This window comes from Pleuronectes platessa, chromosome 7 (assembly GCF_947347685.1).
Source record: "Pleuronectes platessa chromosome 7, fPlePla1.1, whole genome shotgun sequence".
NCBI classification, from domain to species: Eukaryota; Metazoa; Chordata; class Actinopteri; order Pleuronectiformes; family Pleuronectidae; genus Pleuronectes; species Pleuronectes platessa.
This window is the reverse complement of record NC_070632.1, coordinates 3554168-3575844: the sequence shown is the minus strand read 5'-3', so window position 1 is coordinate 3575844 and position 21677 is coordinate 3554168. Positions and strand designations below refer to the sequence as shown.

General features: G+C 43.6%; 1 protein-coding gene across 3 annotated transcripts; it reads left to right on the top strand.

The window, feature by feature from the left end:
* The first annotated feature begins 277 nt into the window (after positions 1 to 277).
* Positions 278 to 21367, top strand: ranbp10 (RAN binding protein 10). 3 transcript variants are annotated; one of them, XM_053427334.1, is made up of 16 exons: positions 278 to 617; positions 8566 to 8677; positions 11158 to 11210; positions 15565 to 15732; positions 15881 to 15903; positions 16307 to 16491; positions 17155 to 17267; positions 17552 to 17660; positions 17775 to 17923; positions 18043 to 18081; positions 18181 to 18250; positions 18339 to 18478; positions 18716 to 18867; positions 19602 to 19713; positions 20154 to 20295; positions 20517 to 21367. In XM_053427334.1, the coding sequence occupies exons 1-15, from the start codon at positions 419 to 421 to the stop codon at positions 20282 to 20284; spliced, it is 1755 nt and encodes a 584-aa protein (XP_053283309.1). In that variant the 5' UTR covers positions 278 to 418; the 3' UTR covers positions 20285 to 20295; positions 20517 to 21367. The 3 variants fall into 3 exon arrangements, with proteins under 3 accessions (XP_053283309.1, XP_053283307.1, XP_053283308.1); XM_053427332.1 differs by having other exon boundaries at positions 280 to 617; positions 18043 to 18250; XM_053427333.1 differs by having other exon boundaries at positions 281 to 617; positions 18043 to 18250; positions 18719 to 18867.
* The last annotated feature ends 310 nt before the right edge of the window (positions 21368 to 21677 follow it).

The following is a 21677-nucleotide window of genomic DNA, read 5'->3' as shown; positions in this document are numbered from 1 at the left end:
TCTAACAAATCCACTTAAGCTCCACCTCCTCTCATGCATGCACCGAATAAAAGATTGAGCGTTAAATTATATAATCTTCTTTAAAAAAAGAAGTATCTGTAAATTCAACGTCTGTAAACAAAAAACTACATTTCCCAGCTCCCCGGCGAAAGACCCGGAGCTTGGGGTCACCGCAGCGGAGCTTTGTAGTCATTTCCGGGGACGTTAGCGTAGAAGGGAGCGGGAGGCTGGACTACAGTACCCACAGTGCACCGCTTCAGCCTACAGTGCATTCTGCTGCTTATCCGGGGATGTCACACCGCTGCTATTTTCTCCCCTCGTTCCCTCTCACTCTCAGCCCGCAGCTCCAGAGCACCGACACCGGGCCACGGACGGACACCGACCGACGCTAACGACTTCGGGAACAAGAGGGCCGACGATGGCAGAGCTGGCAGCGGGAAGCCTGCCGTTAGGTGACCCGGCCTTTAACTATCAGGATGAGGAGCTGACCGAGCGGCTGAAGCGGCTCTACCCGGCGGTGAACGAGGAAGAGACCCCTCTGCCCCGCTCCTGGAGCCCCAAGGATAAGTACAGCTACATCGGGCTGTCACAGAACAACCTGCGGGTCCACTATAAAGGTGAGCGAGCCGGGTCAGGGGGTCTCAAATCGGCCACTGTGCTGTTGAAGGGAGGGAGGGAGGGGGGGGGGTCTCATATACACACAGACACACACACACGGTATGCGATTATGTTGAGTGCGTGCGTGTGTGTGTGTGCAGTCCTGGTAAATCTAGTCTGAGCTGCTTCTCCGGTCCTGTAACCCTGCTTTGTCTCACCATGGAGCGGAGGAATGCCCCACACGGGGGACGCTGAACCCCCCCAAACCCTCCGCACTCTCTTATTGTGTTCATTTATGTCACCACAAATGATATTCACCTTCACCCCCCCCCCCCCCCCGCTGCTTGTTTATTTACCGTTAATGACGTTATTTTGTTTGCAGTTAACTGCCCGAGCCCCCCCCCCCCCCAACCCCCTTACGATTGGACCAACCACCACAAACTGACGTGTTGTTGTTTTTGTTGCTAATAAGCTAACTAGTGGAATGCAATAAACAAGCTAACAGGGAGCTATCTATGTGGTACTGTAGCTGGCCCTATGGCTAACAGGCTAACGTTAGCTAAGCTAGCTGCCCTCCTTGTGACTGGTGTTGTGTTGACAGCGGTGTGATAAGCTGGACACAAAATGGACACACAACTTGTGAGCCGTCGACTGTGCAGTTGCAGCGGTTGTTCGACACAAACAGCTGGCGTCGGAATGGGAATAAAACGGCTGTGTGCGTCTCTCGCGGGATTTCAGTTGCAGTGTTCTGGAACTCTGCAGCTGAAATCTTATATTTTCTATAACGTCAGTCTGGTGGGAACCGGTTACAGCTCCATGTTGATCCGCATGTTAACAACAGTGTCATGTCCCAGGCTTCAGCAGCGAGGAGGAGGAAGAGGAGGAGGCCTCTGCGCATTATATTAGGCCAAATGAACCGATCCTGTGATAAACCTCCAGTTTTCACATCAACAGCAACTTGGGCCGTGTGACGGAGCAGTCCCTCGGCCGCTCGGGAGGGATGTCAGAGGGATCATTGTACGTTCTTGCTTCAGAAATCAAAACGAGGTGACATCTGTGTGAACAGTTCTCAGCCCTGTGCCTGCTCTGTTATTTTTCGTCAGGCGACTCGTCAGGGCAGCTCCCCCACCCCCCCTCTCAGTAGCAGGCCAGCTAGTCCTACATCTCAGGCCCTGGAGATACCATCTACTCGGAGACATTGGCTGTTTACTTTAAAAAACATGCAGAGGACGAGGCTGTGTTGCCCATTTTGAGGGAGTTACTCGGCACATATGTAGAAGTGATGCTGCTGGTTGTGAATAGCAAGGAAGGCCCATTATTTGACTGACAGGCAGATGGCCTGATAAAACTCTTCAGGTGATTGAAGGCAAAACTGATCGGGTGTCTGCTGCTCATATAAATAGTATTCAAATTTGATTAGCCTACATTCTATTTCAAGGGATTATAGGAAGCCCTTCTGATTTATCATAATGTAATGATAACACTTCAGTCATTTCTATTGGGCGCCTTGCCTTCGGCCTGGAGATGCCCATATACGTGTCACATATTAGACTCTGGCACAAACGATGAATGGGCTCATGTGCTTCTCGAGTCAGGACAAGTCGTTTCAGGTGTTGGTGACTTGACGTCACTGTGTCTTTTATATCTGTGAGAAGATCACTGATTACGTGACACGGCACAATTGTTCTGGGATGACAATATAAGTAGGTCTATTGTGAGGGATAATTTTCCTCCTTCTGGTTGTTCCAGCCCTGCTCTGTTCCTCACCCTTGTGGTTTAGATGCTATTTTGACCAGTGTGCCAATTTTTCTCCGTTCAAGGCCAAACAGCATTGGCCAAGTCCTTAACAGACACAGATTAATCTACAGCAGTAGATTCATGCGGCAACACACATAAACTAACATTTTGACTCAATCAATGAATTCATCAGTCAAGTTTTGTTTTCTTTACTAAAACTCATGTATTTTATTCACTGAATGATTTCTTAACTTCATTCTGATGAAGGGATGATATTGTTGTTCTTTTAATAGACCTTAATGATCCTGAAATAAGAAAACAGATACAGCTGCTTGATGGATGGGGAATAAAACGTCTATATATATATATATACCTAATGTGCTGTAGCAGATCCTATAGTGTTGTTTGAGCTGTAGTAAAGCAGCTGGTATCCACTGCATCTTTTGATCGAACTCAAGGATGACTAAGATGATTAATAACTTTCTGAATTCACCATGGATCCTTCTATTTATATATGTCCTCATCTATCTCTATCTATATATAGAGATAGAGTTACATGAAGTTGCAGTAGATGTATTTATAAAGCATCCTTCCATCCATTATGTTTTATAAACCATTTGCCAAAATCCCCTTACCAGTCCCCCTAAATGAACCATACTTATCTATATCAGCTGCCAGAGCTGAGGTACGTGGATGATGATTTAACTTCCTCTGACGTGAACCATTAGTTTCTAAGTAGGGCTGCACAATATGTCTAATATTTACCCTCATCATGCATGACATATACGTATTGCAGAAGACTGCTTGAACTGATATATATATATATATATATATATTTGGCCAATCAGATGGAGCCCTGCTGCCCCACATAATAAATTTAAAGAGATTCAGATCATTGACGGGCCTCTCCAGGGTTTTTCCTGCATATAGAGAATTGCGAGCCACCTCCGCTTTCCGACAAAATTTTAGCACAGTGGAAACTGCTAGTGATCCCATTTGTCCCGGGCCAAGCTGATATCTATAAGTGGTTGATTACTATAAAAGAATTCCCTAGCTTATTTATTATAGTCCCAGAACCTGAGGGAAAGGTAACGGGGTGCACACACACTCACAATAACTCTGCTGCTCTCTCTCTCTCTCTCTCTCTCTCTCTCTCTCTCTCTCTCTCTCTCTCTCTCTCTCTCTCTCTCTCACACAGACTCAGCTCACTTACTATAGTTTGAATGTTGATATGTTTGAAATACACTAAATACACAATAAACAACACTGATCATCACATAATTTTCTAAAATGAATTAAACAATTCTTCAGAGCAGCGTGCCCATTCATCAGCCCGTCCCGCTCGCTCTCTTCCTCTCTCGCTGCCAGGCAGACACACCGACACACACACAAACCGTGTCATCGGACCTATGTGTAAACTCAGACTGGATAAAAACAACAGCATTTGTAAACTTAGACAATATATGGAGAGCTGGAGGAGATGGCGGGGCGTTCTCGATCCGGTTAGTTTGTGTACTTAAGCATTGGATCATTTATCACAAATCCTACGTCATTGCAACATTCAACAGCGGTCCATGGCATGTGTTCTCCTATCGTGCAGCCATAGTTGTAAGGCGTCCAAAAAGTGATGTAAGCCACAGCCAGACAAAGCGAACAGAACTACGTCATCAGCAAAAAAAAAAATGACATGCAATCATCCATTCACCAGAGAGGACTGGACATCCTCCAATCCATGGCTCTGTCTTAAAATTCTGTCCTTGAAATTCACCAACTGATTAGATGACAAAGCACAACCTCCGTCCATCTATTGAGAACATTTGACAACGTTCCAAGGATGAAGACAAAGCTTCTGGTCCAGTTATACAAGGACCTAATTGCTCATAGTAACTGCCCCACTGGTCCATAGTCCCAGAGCTAAATCCACTAAACACTTAGAAAGATTCTGCTGATACAGAAAGTAACATTCAAGTGCTGCTTTAGGTTAGAAATCTAACTTCCATGCTCATTGAAGCTATACCTCTCCAAGAACTGTTTCGACATGATTTGTGGCTGCATTACAAGAAGTCAGTGAAGCTTCTGTAGATTGATTGATTTGTATAAACTGGTTCTATGATGCTGCTCTTTTTTACACAACTGTTTCTTAAAGATTGACCAATATTTCTAGCAACAGTAAATAGTTTTCAGTCATACCCAATAGAAGTTACACACTATTCTCTCATACCATCAATACCTCCACCAAGGAGGTTGTGTAATCACTGCTGTTTACACAATCTGTCTAAAGTTTATTTAAGGTAACAGTTAAGACCTCTGATTTAGGTCATAGTGAGTTCTGATACAGATCCACATGAGTATCTTCTGTTGAAATAGTTGGTCAAACCTCTGCTGTGGTTGCAACGGGGCTGTCCCATGCTAGGCAACTCAATTCTATGTAACACTAAAAGATAAGGCAGTTGTGGCTCAGGAGCAAGAGTGTGTTGTATTTGAGACAAGCTGCTCGAAGCTCTAAAGTCCTTCTTTTCCCAGAATTTTTCCTTAAGGAGCTCTATGTCAGAACCCAAATGATTGGGTCAGCTGCTCCGGACAGAACTTATCCAGCCAGCACCTGAGTAAAATGTCCAGAAATGTCAGGGTGAGGCCACGTGTCAATTTCTGGAAAATTCACAGTGGGCGTGTTGAGGAATTTCCTAACATGCAAAGAATGTTAGGACTGAAAAGTACAAATATCGCTTGAAGAAGAGGTGCCGTACATGTAGAGGACACAGACAAATAAGTCATCCTGGAAATACAAGGTTCATCTGTAGGCGATGTGGACTGATGATGTGGAAATTGTCAAACAGGTTGCAAGAGCCTCGCTGGTCAAATTCATATTTCATGTCCTTCCTCCTGCAAATTCAACACAGGCACCATCCTTTCTCTGAATGTCATGGAAACTGTCCTGTTGTTGTGAAAGCATCTGACCTGAACAATCTCCTGCTGCCTTCTTCATGTGTGAAAGGTGACACAAGGAAATAACGGAGTACTTGTCTGAAAACGGTATCACTGAGTTGGGGGTTAATTATGTCTTAATTGTTTTCAGTACTTGGCTTTTTGCCTGAGGGACACCACTTGTATTTATAAACCATACAGGCCTTTTTCAATTTTATGACTTGTCATTGTGGGAAAAGCACTGGATTCCATTTAGCTGCTTCATTTTCAGGGTCCTGGTGTTTTGAATGCTGGCTCTTTGTCCCACCGCCATGTCCGACTGGGACACGTGAACTGAACAGAGCAATCTTTACATGTTATCAGTGACACCTGTGCTTTTCCTAATATTATATCTTGAAATTTCTTCTGTGAAAAAGGCCTGTGGCAACAACGAGGTAATCATGTGAGTCATGATACACTACACCAGGGCCACTTCAGGGTTCTGCGAATTAAGTCGGGCTTCACCAAACTTTGAATAAACAGGTGCTCAAGTCTTTGAATGGGCGCCAGACTAGTGTTAAAAAAAATCTTTGAATGATGGTGATTCTGGTGAAACAATGATGTCATACTTCTCACCACTCGAAGCATCTGAAGGATCTTCCTCACCATACTTAACTTGTAGCCACCACACTTGTATCCTCTAATTCTTCTGGGATCTCCTTCTCAGTTATTTGTAATTAGTGATATTATTCTGACATGGGCTGTTGTGGCTATTGCTGTTATTAAGTTAATAGATTTTGCACTTACCCCTGCTCACAGCTGATGATAGAACCTGTTGTGTGGGGGTGGGGGGGAGGGTTGTCTTTTTCCTTCCAAGCAATTAGTGTCCGACTGTGCCATGGGGTAAGAAGAACAGGAGAGTGACCTTTGGTCCTTGACCTCTGGCGGATTTGATGTCACACAACAGCTGAAATGTGCGACGCTGTAAAACCAAAGCTGTTTCTCAGAACCACCTTGTCGCTCTCATTTAGTGACCTTACACGTAAACAATGAATGAGTGCCTAATCTTTATGTAGGAGTGTCTTTATGAGGGTGGTGGGGGGTGTTTCTCTTAACCGACTGTGCAGTTGTAAAGACCCTGTTGGCCTACTGACAACTTGTTTTTTACAAGGAGTGGCTAAATATAGATGGCATGAACGTTGCTGCAACCATTGGACCAGATAGTCACACAAAAATCACACGCTAGCACAAACACACAGGTCACATGAGTTTACATGAAATAAACCACCTTGGTACCACGATGAAGCGGGTAAGGTCAACTTTTATTGATGTACGAGTTCATCAGTATATTTCATGTGTTAATAATGCCTTGTAAGATTCTTATACTTATATGCTTCAAAATATTAGTGTTGTAATTATAAATACATGACAAAAACATACTCCATAAATGGTTCAATCATGTGTTTATGATTTGGGAAACACAGTGGGAATAAATGTGACATAAAAAAGCTGCAGCATATCATTATTGTATGTCTTGATCTCAGCTGGCTGTATGTGTGTGTCACACACTCACACACACACACACACACACGCAGATACACAGCAAGAGCCTTAAGGTGTCTGCTGTCAGCCAGCTGCTTCGCTTAAGGTTTCAGAACATCTACATTTCAACACACACACACAAACACTGCGCACAATGACTTGTTATGTATCACGACAGGTGAACTCGATGGCGTGATTGCATGAAACAGATAGGATTGCACATGCTTACTGTCGAGGCCGGATTGCAGTTACACAACACACCACTGAACACTGTCATCTCTCTCAGGGCCCGAGGGATTGCATAAGCAGCCATCTGAATATAGAATGACAGACTGAAATGAGTGAATGGAGTTGGTCCAGACACAATACGTGAGCCCATTGACCCGGTTGTTTACATCTTCACCACTAACTGTTCACGCACAAACATCTAGGCCACTTCTAATCATATTATAGATAATTCACATGAACAAAAGTATTGATTGTTGGAAGAAAATCAGTTCTGCTTCATCATGAGCGTCATCTGTGCCTGGCTGATCATGAAATGTAATTGTAGGTCCCAGCATATGAAGTCAAAGGGTCTGATATTATTATCCGAGGTATGTGGATTGATGAGAAGCACTAGAAATTCAAGGATGACAAAGAGGAACTTGTTCATCGAACACAGCCTCAGGGAAATGTAGGGTTTAAAAAATAAAAGTGCAGTAGATGAGGAAAGTCACGGCCCCAACATAGCAATGTCACACGACTGATAAGTGACCCCCTCGCTTAGTGCGATGCTATGGGTTGTGCAGGAGGCTGTTAGGCCGTGGTCAGCTGGAAGGCTGTGTTTTATAGCCCTACGTTGGTATGGACTTATGACTCTTGAGGTTTTGGAAAAGTAGAACATGCATAAATGACCATGTACAAAAACAGAACAATTAAACTTCAGTTTTTGTGAAAGAAGTTGATACTCGTGGAGCTTTCCTTCTTTTTTTGTTGTTGTTCCACTTCTCTCCTTTGAGGATTGAGCCTTTCCAAGTTAGACTTGTTGAATTGCTGTTAAATCTAATCACACAACAAAGATGTTAAACACACGGTTGCTTCCATCGTAGACAAATACAAATGTAGGAACAAATTATAATGAAAAAACTGTGTTTTTCAGTCTGTAACTAAGCTGAGCCACGAACCAAACACTGGGTAAATTAGGTTTGGACGTTCTCTGGAGTTTGCTTTTCACATATGAACAATCCAGTGGGAGGTTTCTCTGGGTCAGACGTTTTCATAACAACAGGAAAATGACCAGAACATTAATGTGAGGAGTGCATTAAGAACATGCAGGAGGCAGGATATGATGTATAACTCCCACTGCAAAAATCACATGCTTTTGTTCTGGGTCTTATCTCCAAAAGCTTGATTCTCGTTGTCTTTTAAAGTTGACTTCATCTTCGACATCCTCTACATGCACGGCACCTCTTTTTCTTCCTGAGAAACATTTGTATTCTTTTGTTGTTGTTGTTGTTGTTTTTTCACCTCTGTCGTGTGTTGGAAACCTCATTAACAAGCCCACTCACTTGCAGTGAATTCTCTGAACATTATCCTGTTGTATTCTTACATTTGAGAATATCACTGACATGTTGACTAAGCTTATTCAAACTGAACTGAAAGGCACCACAGACCTTCACACTGCACTTTGTAGCTATATAAGTATGCTTTGTCGATGCTAGGCAGCTGTACAGGAGCCTGTATCTTGACATAAAATAGCATATAGGATAAATATTTCATCACCTTGTATGTCCTCTGTTATAGGTCACGGAAAGAACCACAAAGATGCAGCATCAGTGCGAGCCACACACCCAATCCCTGCTGCCTGTGGGATCTACTACTTTGAAGTCAAGATTGTCAGCAAAGGTCGAGATGGGTAAGCTGACAGAACTCAGGACAAGCTTCTGTGCATGTGCTGATTGTGATTCTAGCCTTTGATTAAACAGACAGTATTTTGACACTGATTTCAATGGAGGGTTATAAATATATATGCTACAACCTCCCAATGTCACCAACATGCGGTCTCGAAAAGTCAAATATTAACAGTGTTGAAACTCAAATATAGATAGTTTGTCACTTTCTAATAAAACCACACAGTTTAAGTGAGCCACACTTCTACCCCTTAGCTCAACCACCTTCTGGGATTGACTGGTACTTCATCAGTACCAGTGACACTGACATTACTTTAGCAGGTGTTTACAGTCTTGGTTTCCAGCCTTGCTTTTTGACCTGTTCTTTTGTATTGGAACCAGAACTCTCCTCCATCCTTCCCAATAAAAGTGTCAGGTAACATAATACACCATTAACACTCCCTAGTTCCAGTTCAGTGGCTCGGAAAAAAATTGTAGTATAAAAGACAGCTACCATGAGGGAGTGTCTGTGTAACTGCTTAACTGTAAATAGAAAAGTCCTCTAAATCAACTGAGCTGCTTCAGTTTAAACACCAGACAGAGGTGAAGCTGTGTGGGTCAACCGACCAGCAGTTGAACTTATACATAAGCTTTTATGTATAATAACTGCAAACATCACGTATGTTAGGGAATGCCACCATGTCATTCCACTGTAACTTGGAGTGTATGTGTATTTTTGTGTTGTGCTGCTGAAACTGGAAAACTTAAACTCAAATTAGGGCCAGATTTGACACTGATTTTTATAAAATCCCTTCTGGGTTACGTGCATTGCATTTTTCAAATCTTTCAGAAAAAGACAAAACAGTTTTTGGGATATATATTTGAGGAAACCATGTCTTAAGTTTCTAGAAATGTTTTTCCATGGCAGAGGTTGACTGTTCTTTAGTGTTTAACATCTATCAACCATTGGAGCTTTTATCATTAGTTAGTTTTGTGACTACGCTAACAAGCCACAACTTGGAAAGTGAAAGCTAGTTTGCCTTGCTTGGTAACATTAGCACCTATTCTCAGTATCCATTATGTTCTCTTATGGTTATTTAAACACAGTATAAGTACAATGGTCACGCCTCTGCACACTCACTGTGCTGGTTACACACAACATAAAGGAGTGGTATAATTTGTCGACAAGATGTTCTGATGGCACCAAGCCAAAATAAACAAAGTCTGGTAAGGTTACATAAAGAAGGGGATGCTTTAAATGGATGATAATGACAATTGCTATTTTGACTGTTTTGGTCAAATAGTTAAGCGATTTTCTCAAATTCATATATATTTGAGTTTCAATTGCAAAACTGATTTAAATGAAAAATCATACCCATGCAATGCCCATGGTTGATACGGATCCAAAACAAGTCTTTCTGGGTGGAAAGTGAAAGTTTGTTTCCACCTCTTAGAGCTGATACTTGTTCCAGACCAACAGGGTTATGGATTCCATATTACCCATGTGAATAGCCATTTTATATTCAAATATTATCTCTTTGAGATGTCTTTTAGTTTGACTAGCTTGGCCCATACCACAGGGACGGATCAGTATTTAAATGTCATTAGTGGAATGACTATGAAACTGCGTATATAGAAAAGACTTGCAGCTGAAAGCAGGTGAGGAAAAAAATTGCAGTTGCTATTATTATCATCACCTTGTGTGTATCAGCCACGTTGGTATGTGCCTTTAAGCAAAAGCCAGGGTTATGAGTCAGACCTGTCCAATGAGCATCCCAGTGTACCTTGTCATCTGGGGTAAAGAAGACAGGAGAATTTAAGGTAACCTTTTTCAGCATAGGTGTCATTTTCAAGAACTTGTCAGGCATCTACTTAACTTCAATCAGCAAACCAATCAGGAGCCAACGCATCAATCAATCAATGAATCAACCAGAACAGGAACCTCTGTCTTCTCTATTGTTTGAGCATTAGCTCTATTGCTTTCATCACTTGGGTGACCTCTATGTGAAAAACACCTATAGCCATGATAGTAATGTAGAACTCAAAGCATCTTCCAGTCTACAGCCTCGGCTGCTGTGTCACCAGTGTCCTTCCTTCTTCTAACGTTCTATTTACCAATTGACAGAAAAAGCAGGAAACTTGCAAATAATTCAACCCAGACAGCAGATTTACTGTTTGCATTTGAGCAAAGACAGTGAGCTGAGTCTATGCCAGACAGGTTCAACTGGCAATATTGATGACATTTCCAATTGAGCAAATGGCTTCTTTCTCTTCCCTGTTGCCTTCTCAAAGGTGTGATCGACCAAGCTTCGACTGTCCCTTGTAATGTTTAGACTCCTCTATACTTTCTACTCTGCTGTAACTAGTTGTTACCCTGAAAAACACCAAAACATCTATATTACTGTAAGAACCAGTAGTGCTGATGCCCTTATCGTTTGCAGATATATTTAAATTGTGTTTGTCTGTAATGTGTAAACTTAAGTTTTTCTTCTTCCTGTGTTTTTAGGTACATGGGCATTGGTCTGTCTGCCCAGGGAGTCAACATGAACAGACTGCCTGGTGAGTAACATGTGAACTATATCTCCATAACACACCAGAAAGAGGATAGATAACCATTAGATTGATAGATCAATACTGATATAATATATCTAAGGATGTGAGAATTGATGCAGAGCTGATAGAACAAGAGTCAGTGTTTGGAGCAATCGGTGAGATGGCGTTGAAAAACAAGGATCCCCAAGGTCAGACAACATAAACCCAGAGTGTATGGGGACTTCTTCATCACGCCAACATCCAGCAATAACATCAGCCTGCTGGTGGGGAGCCAGACTTTCAGCCACTTAGCCCGACAGGACAGTGCTTTGGCAGGCGGAGGCGTAAAACGTCCCGCAGCGCTCGCTGCTTTTGTTCAATTTTGGTTTCACACAGGAAAGTCTGCACACTGCAGTCAGGCTGCTCTGGAGGGGACGGCCAAAACCATGACCCTAAACATTTCTAATTACTTATTGGCCCACATGTTTCGCCCTCTGACCCCATTGGCTCAGATTACAATCAGCCATTCACAATGCTGTGAATGAGTTAGGGTTAGGGTTAACATCACAGCCTATCGAGGGTTCCTGTCGACAATATAAGCACTGGAAAGTGGTGGAAAGAGTCTCTGATTCATAGTCTTCATTCGGGTTGTGGATGTATTTTGGAGCTGGATAGTTTGGCATCTGTATGTATTGATTATATAGAGGCAAGATATGAAGGCAGATTCCATGATTGAAGAATAGTGCTAAGAAATAGATTGTGTGGATAAGTTAAAGTAGCTGGCAATGTGCCAACATGTATGATATTTGGGGATGAAAGTGGAACAAGATGGCGATGACACGTGGCACTGCTGGGTTTGGTTTGTGTGTTTGTTGTGAGCTGTGTGACGGCTGCAGAGAGAACATGTCAGGGCATGTCACTGAGCAGAGTCATATGGATCAGTGACGGATGATGTTGACCTCAGATCTGGTTTAGGACAAACTTAGCTTCTCACTCCACTGAAAACAAAAAGAATATAATAAAGCTAAACTATATCAGAACATTAGACATAAGAATAAAGACAGAAAATTAAAGCATTGCACAAAAATTAAGGCGTGTACACACTCTCACAGAAACACACACACACATCTGTGAATGGTTCTGGAATCTTTGATGACATCAGTGGAAGCGTAGCTGCCATATAGCAGCCGAGGGCCTCACTAAATCCCTGTGGCCCTCCCAACCAATCAGACCACAGCTCTGCTCTGACCAATCACATTGTGGGCTTTCCAGGCCTGTCTGGGGCCATTTGACCTGCTTATTGACGAGTCAAGATCTGTCCGCTGCCCGAGGTTTGTGGAATGCTGTGGACACTGGGCCAGCCAGTTCAGCAGACTCTAGATACACACACACACACAAAGATCATTCTTTCCGCTCTCTTCTTGATTCACATGTGTCAAATGTCACACAAAGGGTGGAACAGCGTGGAACAGCGCAGCGTGGACAGACGTGTTTTTCAAACCTGCTCACACGTTTACTTATGAAAATATTTTCTGTTGCTAGGGCTCCACTGCAGATGGTCTGTGGCCCTGGTAGACAGATTACTGTTGATTGCCTTAACTCTGACTGACTTAGTGTGTTTGTGTGGCAGTGTGTGTGTGTGTTTGTTGTCAACTCTGTGGGTTTATCTGTGTGTGTCTTCTGGACTCAATGATTGCATCTCTGGTGTTTGTCACCACTCATCCGTGCATCAGTGTGTGTTTGTGCACACTTTAATGGTCATTTGCTCAAAGCTTATCTGCTGGTGATCCCTTGTATTTGTGTTTTCTTTTTATTTAAAGTTATTTATAATATAAATACATTGAATTATGTTTCTTAGGCATGAGGGTTTAATAGCATTTTAGTAATAATTGTTAAATTCAGAAGAAAATGTATATATTGGCTGATATTTCAATAACTGACATTTCTTACAAGCATCAGCATTGGACCCCAAAAATCCATAGTGGTCAGGCTCTAATATATAATAATATAATATCTAGTGTGTGTGTGTGTGTGTCTTTAATAGTACAATGTTCTCCACTGCTGACCTCTGTGTGTGATCCTGCTGTGGAGGCCTGCCCATTTCATTAGCATGTTGGAGCAGTGAGCCTGGCTTTGGAGGCAATATCCCTGTCAGCAGATTAATCTAATACCTCGACACACACTCACCCACCCACACACACAAACACAGAAGTGTATACGCACATGTACACAAATGAATGCACAGAGAGACATAGAGGCACTCCAGTTAAAAGAAACACTCCTTGAAATAATACAAACACTATTAGAAATCCACACATTTGGCTTAAGTTAATGCTTTTTTTCCCATGCTACACTTACACACATCCACAACTACACATCTAATATCTCGGCTCACCCACGACCTACTTTCACTAACCCCGCTTTGCTTTTTGGCAAGGGCAGTCGAGCTATGATTGAGGAGAGGCAGTGAGAGAGCGGCAGCGAGCTGAAGCCGAGTGCTGGCGGGTTCAGGTCCTTTTCACCTCGGTCAGTTCCGGATAAGGAATTCCTGCAGAACTGGATGAGTGTAGAACTCGAGGCTCCGCAGACTGTCTGTCCACATAACTGAGTGTGAAGCTCTGATGTTGGCAGATGTGGGCGTTTCCTGCTCTTGGTGTAACTGAATCCCGCTGCAGATCTCAGAAGGCTTGTTGTCGTGTCTCTCGTGTGGTTCATGCAGAAATCACAATGATACCCTGTCTTTATGTTAATTTATCTGATTTGCCAGACGTGAAGCAGCCAGTTTGGATTCACTAGACTGAAGCAACATCAGTCAAGTTTCTTTTTGTTGGTTGCTCTTTACTGAAATGCCATTCCGGATGGTGTGTTTTAGCTTCGGGGAGGGAATCCGTCCGCAGTCGGCTCAGGATTGGTGTCAACATATTCCTGTTGGACGGGCAGAACACCAGGCACATGTGACCCTGCAGGGATTTCTTTACAGCCTCTTTTAAAGGAGGTAGATAAATATATAAAGGTTGTTTGAGGTCAGACTAAAGGCTCCTGGTGCTGCATGTTCATATCTTCACCTCTTGCCCCGTGTCTACAGACTTTCTCTATCTTTGACTGTGCTTATTTTTAGATTTAATCAGTTGAAAATAATGTAAAGTGTGCCGCACATCACTGGATTAATCACTTCAGATCATCATCTTCGAAAGACTCAGAAACAACAACCTTATTTTCACACTGAGGGTCATGCAGATCTTTTAATGCATTGTCTTGATAGTTTTTACAGTCATTGAACTTTGAGAAATGCCAAGTAATGTAGAAATGCATACATATATATGGGTAGCTTTTTAATTTCCCGTTCATAATTTTGTTATCCGAATTTGCTGAGTAACTTGTAACTAAACCTATCAAATAAATGCCTGTGGATTACAAGTAGAAAGTGTCTGAGAACAGTACAAAGCTCCTCAGTTGTTTTTAAGTGCTGTACTTGACTAAATGTATTTGGGGACTTTCTACTGTAATAAGCAGAAACTTACACTCATGTCAACACTGAGAGTTTAATCTTTGATGAGGGATCACGAACCGACTGCTTCGTCTAAAATAGTCTCAGGCCAAAAGGGAACCATTACCCTAGGTTACACCAGCAATTAAGTGTAATAGATTAACTTGAACTGGGCCAATAGGCTGTTTTTAATGGCTGACACGAAAGAGACATTTTTACACTCCACAGAAAGAAAACCACCTGTATATTAATCAAATGTCATCATTAACAAGTCAAAATATCTTATGTGTCCCTGTTTATTTGCTAAAACTTGCAACAACCCAATTCAGAAATTACAGCCAGAAAGAAAAGACTAAACAAGTGTCACAAACATGTACGTCAGCAGCAGCAGGAACTAAATCCAAAGTCGTCTAATGAGAAAACCCTGACATCCTGTGTCCTGGTTCAGCCTCCTGTGCTGCTGCTCCTGCAGTGACTCACCAGTTTCTTTACACAGACAGACACGGTCCCCCTGTCGGTTATTCATGGCACTGCATCACAGGGCCAAGCAGTCAGAACGTGTGTGTGTTAATTCTCATGAGACGCCTCGGAGGCAGCGGCAGTCAGATGGGAAAATGTGAGCAGCAGCAGTCAATGAGTAACCGTCTCAGAAGCAGAAGCCGCGGTGGAGAGTGACCTCGATCGAGCCGCTTCACCTCAGACGCTCTGGTGAAATCAGAAACTGTTTATATACTTGACGTGTGCAGTGTCCGACTGCTGTGAAACAACATGCATACTTATCCCACCCCCTCCCCCCCCCACCCGCCGCTGCTGCTGCTGGACTCTGACGACACATTTTCCACAAGAGGTCAAGTATAAAATAAAACATTAATCCTAATCCCTGTGCTGTTTTAGGATGGGACAAGCACTCGTACGGCTACCACGGAGATGACGGCCACTCCTTCTGCTCCTCCGGGACCGGCCAACCGTACGGCCCCACCTTCACCACGGGCGACGTGATTGGCTGCTGCGTTAACCTCATCAATAACACTTGCTTTTACACCAAAAATGGCATCAGTTTAGGTTGGTACGCCTGATGTGTGTGTTTGTGTAAATAGTACATTTTCATTTGTGATGTTATTACATGTGTTTTTTACTTTGTTGACTGAACTTGGATTTTTCAGATACACGTTATATTTAAACTTGAACTGTTTGTCCTTTTATGTTTTAGGTGTAGCCTTCACAGACCTCCCTGTAAGTATCCATACGTATTAATTACTGATTTCACTTCTGATTCAGCCACAGTCCATGAAAATGATCATTTATCGTTGTCTCTACATTTGGTTGGGAGAACATCTTGTAATTGAACAATTTGAGTACCTCCTTGTTTTGTTTAGAGTAAATGCTTTGACAAAATATACATTTATCTCAACCGATCACACATTCCAGACAGTTTCCTACAAATTGAGTCGATATTATAGCAAACACACATCAGCCTTAGTATACAATAGCACTTAATGCAATATCATTCTTTCATAATCTGTCTGATACAGGAATATAAATACATGAAATACTCTCTGGTGCAGCATATTACAATAATTGACGAAACAATACAGACCCTCTCTGCTCTAACCTGAAGTCTTGTCTTGTCTTGAAGCCCAACCTGTACCCCACGGTGGGCCTCCAGACACCGGGCGAGATCGTAGACGCTAACTTTGGCCAGCAGCCGTTTGTGTTTGACATCGACGACTACATGAGCGAATGGCGAGCCAAGATCCACGGCATGATCGCTCGCTTTCCCATCGGAGAGCGGCTGGGAGAGTGGCAGGCCGTCCTGCAGAAGTAAGACCCACAGCCAGTTCCCACAACTCCCCCAACACACACAGACACACACACACTCACAAATACAGACACTGCTTTCAGTGATATTGTAACAGGATAGTTTTAATCTCGAAGATGTGAACATGTTTTGTGTTTGAAACAGTTTGAAAAGAAGAGTTTATTTTATAAAGTTATAATAAGATTACCCTGTTCAGGATTAAAATCTAGAGACTTCAGGGTTATGTGAGGAATTAGTGGATATTTTACATGTTATAGTAGATGAGTTGATTTGAATAATAATATGCTGATATGACTTGAAGGGAAATGACTGAAGGGAAATTACCAGAAATTATCAGGAATAACTGAAATAGAATCAGGGAAGTCGACAAAAGGGAAGCTCACTTATAAGTGTGCTACAACTAAACATGGGTCCAGATGGAGGGCAGCGTAGTGCCCCACAACTCTAACATTACGTTATCTTACCTTATAAAGGAAGTCTAACGATCTAGTACTTCCCAAATGGTTTGTTTTCTTGCAAAAGACGGATCAAGAATAGACTTGTAGTTATTTGAGGTCAAGATCCAAAACACTGGGTCCCAAACTAAATACTTTTTAAACTGGCTGCATTAAGTCAAATGGCCAGATGGGACAGCCACAGAAACGTTTGTCATGTATTGTCCATAGTATGGTGTCCAGCTACCTGGTGCACCATGGGTACTGTGCCACCGCAACAGCCTTCGCCAGAGCCACAGAGACCCTGATACAAGAGGACCAGACGTCTATAAAGAACAGACAGAGTGAGTGAACTAATCAAACCACCGCTAACTCGCTCACATCACTAACTCTCTGTGAAGTCATTGAGCAGCATAAAGGAAAGTTCTGTGTTGTTGGTGAATTCTGTCTGTTAACCAGCTCTGATGAAGACGAGGGACAGTCTCCCTGCAGACTTACAGTGGAGGCTGTAGCGACCCTCGGCCTCTGTGAATGATGCACTGGCCTCTATCAGATGTGACCCTTTCAAAAGCGTGCTTCCTTCTGATCGATATTCTATAAACAGCATCTTGTGTCTTTCGTCTTGTAGGAATACAAAAGCTGGTGCTCGCAGGACGCGTGGGCGAAGCCATAGAAGCTACTCAGCAACTTTATCCTAACCTGTTAGAGCACAACCCCAACTTACTATTCATGTTGAAGTGAGTCAACGAGCTGCATGCATCACCTGTAAATCCATCAGCTGACTCTCCACCCACACCTGTAGAAGTTTGCTTAGGGAGAAACGAGTCACTCGAGTGTGCTGTGCTCTGTAGGTGTCGTCAGTTCGTGGAGATGGTGAACGGGACAGACAGTGAAGTTCGCTGTTTGACCATTCGCTCCCCGAAGTCCCAGGACAGTTACCCCGGCTCCCCCAGCCTCAGCCCCCGGCACGGAGCCAGCAACACACACCTGCAACCCGGAGGTACACGTGCAGCACAAAGCACAAATACGTTGACCAAATGCCGAACAACAGCCAAACAAGATACCTGTTTTTTTTTGTTTCCTCTCCACCTGTCACCACCCTCCTCCCCCGCCCGGCAGGAGAAAGCCCTACCTGCAGTAACGGGGTGACTCCTCCCAGTAAGTCAAAGAGCCACGGTGGCACAGGTAGCAGCAGTGTCAAATATCCCAGCGCGTCTTCTTCTGCATCCTCATCCACCTCCTCCTCCCCTTCCTCAGTCAACTACTCGGAGTCCAACTCCTCCGATTCCACCAAGCCACACAGCGCCAACAGCACCCAGGAAACCAGGTGAGCCCTCCTCTCCGTCCGTAGCAGGAACAGCTCAATTTCATATATGACTATACAAAGACTAACGTGTGTGTTTCTGTGTGTGTAGTGACAGCGAGATGGAAATAGAAGCAGAGCACTACACCAACGGGGTTGTTGAAGGCTCCTCTGCGCGGATCATGAATGGCACATACAAACATGAAGAGATCCTTCAGCCAGACGACAACAGCATCGGCAATGGGGTCACAGGTACACACACACACACACACACACACACACACACACACACACACACAGACAACTTAACATAACCCTTTATCTTTTTTCCCTTTTGTCTTGTTGTTTATTATTTATTCTTCTCTATTTTATTCCCCACTTTTTTACTAGTTTTCACTTCACACTTCTTACGTCCGGCTTTTTGCGGCATGTGTGTATTTAAACTGTGTGTGTTTCTCCGTGTTTGTGTGTATGTGTGTGTGTTGCCAGCAGATGAGGGTTGTATTAATGGCAAACAGCTTTGTGGAGGGAACCAGGCGGCCACCGAGAGGATGATCCAGTTTGGACGGGAACTGCAGGGACTCAACGAACAGCTGTGCCGCGAGTACGGCAAAAACGCCACGCACAAGAAGATGTTACAGGTACACACACTTCAAGTGCACACAGGATTGACCGACAAACAGCTGTGCAACGACTAAATTCTCTGCACACGGCAGGAAGTGGAGCAGTGTTTGATCCAGCAGTGGCGTAATAAAGCAGATAGAGTCCTGGCTGCTCAATAGAAGTGAACTAATAGAAACTGTCTTATGGTTATAAAGATGCACCGAGGGGCTTTTCTCTAGTTGTTGAGAAAAGGGTTCAGGACGTAAAGCAGCTTCATCCATGAACCAGAATGTCTGTGGTTTGATCCCCGGCTCCTAGAGTCCTCATTCCAAAGTTTCCTTGGGCAAGATACTGATAACACCAAACTGCCTCTGATGGGCAGTTTGTGTGACAGACAAAGTGCAGCATGTAGTAAATGGCCACATTTTCAGAAAGTTGTAACATTTAACCACCAGGGGGCAGAAAGACCCCAAACCAGATTTTTGTTCACTCTTAAACATCAGATCTTTGTCATGTGATGCTTAAAATGCACTCTCTTATGACATCTGGTAACATCTGGTGGTATTTCTATTCCATCCTATTTTATCAGAGAAATACAAAACGTTTTGACCTATAGGGGTCATTTGGTCCAACGGGCAAATTCACTTTCTGGGTTTTTGTGCCACGTTAATATGTTTGTAGACAAAGTGGTTTTCAGTGCCAGATGATGCTCCTCAGGTAAAGATGTGATTTACTGTGGTTGTTGTTCTCACACTGGTCTCTGTGTGTGTAGGATGCCTTCAGTCTGTTAGCGTACTCCGACCCGTGGAACTGCCCCGTCGGCCAGCAGCTAGAACCCACGCAGAGAGAAACACTCTGCTCTGCACTCAACAGCGCCATACTGGGTAAAGAACACACACACACACTCACACACACACACGCTGTCATGCACTGATGCATGTTTCTTTAAACTACACCTGCAGTTTTTTTTTTATACTGTAACACCACTGTAATGCAAGCTGTGTGTGTGGGAGAGAGAGAAAGAGAAGTTTTCTCTGCCTGTCGTTGGAGCGAGTGTCCCCTGACATGTACAGTCTGAATGTTGGAGGGTTTTAAACAACATTTAGACAACCTGTGGTTTTTTATTATTACACATGATCCACTACAATGATTTTGCATTGTTCTCTCCTCTCTGATCGTTTTTTAAATAATAATCCACAAGAGACCAGCTCACACACAACATGACCAAAACTCACTCTCTTTGACAAATCTCCATATTAAGACCCTTTCTGAATGTTGTGACTCGGCTGTCTGGCTCCGGTCTGATTGTGTGTTTCTGCTCTAGAGTCTCAGAACCTGCCCAAGCAGCCTCCGCTGATGTTGGCGCTGGGCCAGGCCACGGAGTGCGTTCAGCTCATGGCCCGAGTCCGCTCTGGTTCCTGCTCTTTCGCCAGAGTAGACAACTTTTTGCACTAGCCCCGGTCCAGGTGAGCCACTCATGGACTTAAATTGACGGATGTGGACAAATCTGGTTTCTGATCAGCTGGCAGTAAAAAGTTTATGGTTCAATATTCTCAAAGGAGGAAGTAGAAATACCAAAACATTACATCGACGCTACAAATGTAAATGCCAGCTGTGTTTAACAATGCTTCATTCATTCATCACCGCCCCCCCCCCCCCCCCCCCCCCCCCCCCCGTCTCTCCACAGGTTAATGTTAAGTAGCACTGAGATGTCCAGCAGGTAGTTGTCATGGCGACGGAGGAAAGAGCATGCGTGTGATTGGCTGTCCTTCAGAGCCAATCAGCGGCACCGACAGAGAGGCAGAGGAGAACGTGACGCAGAGAGAGAGAAGAAAGCTTCCTTTTATTTTAGTATTATCAAACCAAGAAATGTGTGACACTATTTAAAGATGATTAATTATTATTCTGTTTATCTAGCCTTTTGTTTTCTTTTTTGTTCTTTTTATTTTTTTGTCAGTTTGTTGTGCTCATCCGGGACAAAGACTAAATTGTAAAACCCCCTTATTTTATTCTTCTGTTTTGAAGGGGGGGATTATTGATTCCCTACAATCAGTATTTTACTCACGTTGTTGTTGTTGTTGTTGTTCACCATATCACAGTCCACAATACTCACAGCTGGTTACCACAGTGACCCTCACGACTGTAGGTCACCATAACAAAACCTGAAGTATATTACATCGTCTTTAATAAAAATGTAGAAGACAGACAGACTCTGCAGCGAAGCCTTTTATTCCCCTGTAATATCCAGAGAGAGGTGCGGTCATGTCTTTAAAACCCGGCTGAGCGAACAAGTCCTCAGCAGGAAACACACCTCTGATTGGTTGGAGCTGGTCGAGGCCGAAGCAGCTGAGTAGTAAACACTAACACCGACAGAGAAGGGGCTGATGACAGACAGAAGTGAGCAGCTAGTCATTTGGAAAAGTTTGAACTATGGAACTTGGTGCTGTGTTTCGTTAGCCGACCAAACCTGAAACCCGTCACCTGGGTAGGAAACATAATTGCTTTGAGGCAAACGCTGCCAGTAACGAGGGGGGGGGGGGGGGGTGTAACGAGGGATCCTATTGGACTATTCGAGGTGTCGAGGCCGTGGGTTTTGCCGTAACTACCCCCCCCCCCCCCCCCCCCCCCCCCCAGCACCTGCTCTCAGAAACAAGCCTAACTCTATTATCATGGTCACCTTGATGCCAGCGTAAAGAAAATCAGAGTCAAAGCCTAACAAGCCCAGTGTGTGTACGGGTAGAATCCCAGTCGCCCCAGGGGTCTTCTCTTTAATATCATCCCCAGTCCGACTCGCTCTGTGCTGCTCAATTAGAGCCGAACAAGAAGTAGAAGAAACAGGAAGAATTTT

Coding starts and splice junctions, on each gene's coding strand:
- ranbp10 (XM_053427332.1), top strand. CDS start 419: ATGGCAGAGCTGGCAGCGGGAAGCCTGCCGTTAGGTGACCCGGCCTTT. Junction 11,211..15,564: donor CAACATGAACAGACTGCCTG/GTGAGTAACATG, acceptor GTGCTGTTTTAG/GATGGGACAAGCACTCGTAC. Junction 18,479..18,715: donor CATCGGCAATGGGGTCACAG/GTACACACACAC, acceptor GTGTGTTGCCAG/CAGATGAGGGTTGTATTAAT.